The sequence below is a fragment of the Dermacentor variabilis genome, chromosome 11 (assembly GCF_050947875.1).
Source record: "Dermacentor variabilis isolate Ectoservices chromosome 11, ASM5094787v1, whole genome shotgun sequence".
Lineage (NCBI taxonomy): Eukaryota > Metazoa > Arthropoda > Arachnida > Ixodida > Ixodidae > Dermacentor > Dermacentor variabilis.
The window spans coordinates 55,263,076-55,267,953 of NC_134578.1; the positions used below are offsets into that span (position 1 = coordinate 55,263,076).

At 49.7% G+C, this 4,878-nt stretch overlaps 1 protein-coding gene across 1 annotated transcript; it reads right to left on the minus strand.

Moving 5' to 3' along the window:
* Window positions 1-393: 393 nt before the first annotated feature.
* On the minus strand, window positions 394-3,834 carry LOC142564524 (polyubiquitin-C-like). Its single transcript, XM_075675540.1, has one exon. It carries the CDS (start codon window positions 3,828-3,830, stop codon window positions 396-398), a length of 3,435 nt encoding a protein of 1,144 aa, XP_075531655.1. The 5' UTR covers window positions 3,831-3,834; the 3' UTR covers window positions 394-395.
* Window positions 3,835-4,878: the final 1,044 nt, after the last annotated feature.

Here is a 4,878-nt window from a genome sequence, read left to right on the forward strand (position 1 = left end):
AAATGCTCTAAGCGACAACTCGGCTGGCTTACATTCAAATGACAGGAGCGGCATAACATTAATCATATACATAAGTTTTCCACTCGGCACCTTGTTGAATATGAAAGCGAATTACTTGTGGCAGAGGTCTGAAACGAGTCCCCAAAAGATTGGGCTCAGAATGCATAGTATAGGTCAGAAAGCTGACGTACTACATACATGCCATAGCTCAAGCGGCACCGTACACTTCGCCGCGAGCTTGACAGTAACAATAAAACGATCCGAATTCCTCTCAAGGAAATTTTTTATTAGCAGGTTTACATGCCAAGTTCATGTAGACGCTGGCCGACATGGAACCAGTGATGGAGAAAAAAATATATCACCGGACCATCGCGGTCATAAGTAGCGAAACAGTTCTACAGGCCACCACGGAGCCGCAGGACAAGGTGGAGGGTAGATTCCTTCTGAATGTTGTAGTCTGAGAGAGTGCGCCCATCCTCCAACTGCTTCCCTGCAAAAATAAGGCGCTGCTGGTCCGGCGGAATACCCTCCTTGTCCTGAATTTTACCTTTCACGTTTTCAATGGTATCACTAGGCTCCACTACGAGAGTGATAGTTTTGCCCGTGAGCGTCTTGATGAAAATCTGAAATATGCCGAACTTCGTATCATTCCGGAGGACAAGGTGAAGGGTCGACTCCTTTTGAATGTTGTAGTCGGAGAGGGTTCGGCCCTCTTCGAGTTGGTTGCCGGCGAATATGAGATGTTGCTGGTCCGCAGGAATGCCTTCTTTGCCCTGCATTTTCGCCTTGACATTTTCGATCGTGTCACTTGGATTGACCTCCAGGGGGATTGTTCTCCCGGTGAGCATCTTGACGAAGATTTGCATGCCTCCGCGAATCCGCACTACGAGTTGAAGGGTGGACTCTTTCTGAATGTTGTAGTCCGAGAGTGTGCGGCCATCCTCGAGCTGCTTGCCTCCGAAGATGAGACGCTGCCAATCGGGCGGGATCCCCTCCTGGTCCTGTATTTTCGCCTTGACATTTTCGATCGTGTCACTTGGATTGACCTCCAGGGTGATTGTTCTCCCGTAGAGCATCTTGATAAATATTTGCATACCTCCGCGCAGTCGCATCACCCCATGAAGGGTGGATCCTTTCTGGATGTTGTAGTCTGAAAGTGTCCGGCCGTCCTCGAGCTGTTTGCCGGCAAAGATGAGACGCTGCTGATCAGGTGGGATCCCTTCCTTGTCCTGGATCATTGCCTTGACATTTTCGATTCTGTCACTTGGCTTGACCTCCAGAGTGATTGTTTTCCCGGTGACAGTTTTGACAAATATTTGCATGCCTCCGTGGAGTCGCAGCACCAGATAAAGGGTGGTCTCTTTCTGAATGTTGTATTCTGAGAGTGTGCGATCGTCCTCGAGCAGCTTGCCAGTGAAGATGAGACGTTGCAGCTCGGCCGGTATCCCTTCCTTATGCTGGATTTTCACCTTCACATTTTCAACAGTGTCGTTCGGTTCAACTTCAAGCGTGATGGTCTTTCTGGTAAGTGACTTCACAAAGATCTGCATATGACCACGGAGTTCCAGCACCAGGTCGAGCGTAGACTCTTTCTGAATGTTGTAATCAGACAATGTTCGCCCGTCTTCGAGCTGCTTACCGGAGAAACTCAGACGCTGCTGGTCAGGCGGGATGCCCTCCTTGTCCTGAATTTTCGCCTTCACGTTTTCAATGGTGCAGTTAGGCTCCACTTCGATGGTGATATTTTTGCCAGTTAATGTCCTGACGAAAATCTGCATATCTCCGCGCTTCGGAAGGACAAGGTGAAGGGCCGACTCCTTTTCAATGTTGTAGTCGGAGAGGTTTCGGACATCTTCGAGTCGGTTGCCGGTGAAGATGAGACGCTGCTGGTCCGGAGGAATGCCTTCTTTGTCCTGAATTTCAGCTTTCACTTTTTCTATCGTGACGCTCGGCTCAACCTCAAGTGTGATCGTCTTGCCAATGAGCGTTTTCAGAAACGTTCGCATACCTCCGCGTAGTCGCAAGACGAGGTGAAGGATTGACCCATTCTGAATGTTGTAGTCCGATAGTGTGCGGCCGTCCTCGAGCTGTTTGCCGTGTAAGATGAGAAGCTGCTGATCAGGCGGGATGAATTCCTTTTCCTGGATTTTCGCTTTGACATTTTCGATGGTGTCACTCAGATTGACCTCCAGAGTGATTGTTCTCCCGGCGAGTGTCTTGACAAAGATTTGCATGCCTCCGCGGAGTCGCAGCACTAGGTGAAGAGTGGACTCTTTCTGAATGTTGTAGTCTGAGAGGGTGCGGCCATCCTCGAGCTGTTTGCCTCCGAAGATGAGACGTTGCCAATCGGGCGGGATCCCCTCCTTGTCCTGTATTTTCGCCTTGACATTTTCGATCGTGTCACTTGGATTAACCTCCAGGGTGATCGTTCTCACATAGAGCATCTTGATAAATATTTGCATACCTCCGCGCAGTCGCAACACCAAATGAAGGGTTGACCCTTTCTGGATGTTGTAGTCCGACACTGTGCGGCCGTCCTCGAGCTGTTTGCCGGCGAAGATAAGAACCTGCCGATCGGGTGGGATCCCTTCCTTGTCCTGGATTTTTGCCTTGACATTTTCGATGGTGTCACTTGACTTGACCTCCAGGGTGATTGTTTTCCCGGTAAGCGTCTTGACAAAGATTTGCATGCCTCCGCGGAGCCGCAGCACAAGGTGAAGGGTGGAGTCCTCCTGAATGTTGTAGTCTGAGAGTGTGCGGCCGTCCTCGAGCTGCTTGCCGGCGAAGATGAGACGCTGCTGATCGGGAGGGATCCCTTCCTTGTTCTGGATTTTTGCCTTCACATTTTCGATGGTGTCACTTGACTTGACCTCCAAGGTGATTATTTTCCCCGTAAGCGTCTTGACAAAGAGTTGCATGCCTCCGCGGAGTCGCAGCACCAGGTGAAGGGTGGACTCTTTCTGAATGTTGTAGTCTGAGAGTGTGCGGCCGTCCTCGAGCTGTTTGCCTCCGAATATGAGACGTTGCCAATCGGGCGGGATCCCCTCCTTGTCCTGTATTTTCGCCTTGACATTTTCGATCGTGTCACTTGGATTAACCTCCAAGGTGATTGTTCTCCCGTAGAGCATCTTGATAAATATTTGCATACCTCCGCGCAGTCGCAACACCAAATGAAGGGTTGACCCTTTCTGGATGTTGTACTCCGAAAGTGTGCTGCTGTCCTCGAGCTGTTTGCCGGCGAAGATAAGACGCTGCTGATCGGGCGGTATCCCTTCCTTGTCCTGGATTTCTGCCTTGACATTTTCGATGGTGTCGCTTGACTTGACCTCCAGGGTGATTGTTTTCCCGGTAAGCGTCTTGACAAAGATGTTCATGCCTCCGCGGAGTCGCAGCACCAGATGGAGGCTTGAACCTTTTTGGATGTTGTAGTCCGAGAGTGTGCGGCCATCCTCGAGCTGTTTGCCGGCGAAGATGAGACGCTGCTGATCGGGCGGGATCCCTTCCTTGTCCTGGATTTTCGCCTTGACATTTTCGATGGTGTCGCTTGACTTGACCTCCAGGGTGATTGTTTTCCCGGTAAGCGTCTTGACAAAAATTTGCATGCCTCCGTGGAGTCTCAGCACCAGGTGAAGGGTGGAATCTTTCTGAATGTTGTAGTCTGAGAGTGTGCGGCCATCCACGAGCTGCTTGCCGGCGAATATGAGGCGTTGCTGATCAACCGGGATTCCCTCCTTGTCCTGGATTTTCATCTTCACATTTTCGATGGTTTCGCTCGGTTCAACTTCAAGCGTGATGGTCGTTCCGGTGAGAGTCTTCGCGAAGATCTGCATAAGGGCTGATCTGTGAAAGAAATCGACAGGCAGTCAGGAAAGTAACCGAGCAACGGGGGGTCGGCACGTCAACAATGATGACGCATAGGCCTAAGGTCCGCGTTCGAACAGGCTTCGCTGGGCTTTTAGATGAACAATTTAGCAAAACTTCCAAAATATGCTCGCCGATAGAGCATTGAGTAATGCCCAAATTATCATCTGTAGAAACCAAGAACGGAACTTCGTACTCCGAGACAACTGCACCCTTAATCTCAACGGCGCAATAGGTCCCACTAAAGAAACTGCAATACACCGACAGACGCGTTGCAGTCTCATGCAGCAGTACTCTGCGAATTATCAAAAAACTAGTAAATTCAAATAACCTGAACCAATGAAAGATTTCGAAGGCACTGCGTGAGCTGCATCTCATTCGTATAAAGCTAGCTACCACACCAGTCTGGTCTCGATCTGCACCTGCACCTCCAGTAAAATTTCGAACGCTCGCACAGACAGCATGCACTACGATCCTCGAGACCGCACTCTTCGTCAAATTGGTCGCGACAGAAAACGCGCTAACGCAAGAAAAGAGAGTTGTCTTACCTCTTTACAGCAGCACACAAGAGTTGGCAAGTGCACAGTCTCAACAGAAAATGTCGGCTTTCTTCAGGCACAATTGCTAAATGGGCCGAGGAAGATTACGTCGCAGCCCACGATTGGCCAGACGAGACTAGCAACAGCGTACTTTTGCCAACACCCACCAATCAGAGGACGGAGCTGACGTAAGTTTGTGTGCGTGATCGTTTGCGAAAAAGGTCCAGCAACTTCAATGAAGTCAGTTCGCGGTATGTGCGCCACCTCTTGCATGGAGCCAGACATTTTTGCGCATTCTTTTCGCATGTTTAAAGGACCAAATGCTACTTTATGCGTATTCTTTTGCCGGAATGAGCTGACTCACTGTAACTGACATTTTATTTTGCCAGATGCAATGCGCATTTTGCATTTAACAAGCTTTATTCAAACGCAAGGACTGCTGTTGGCGCTATTTCTGTGTATTTTTGGGTTTGTTTAT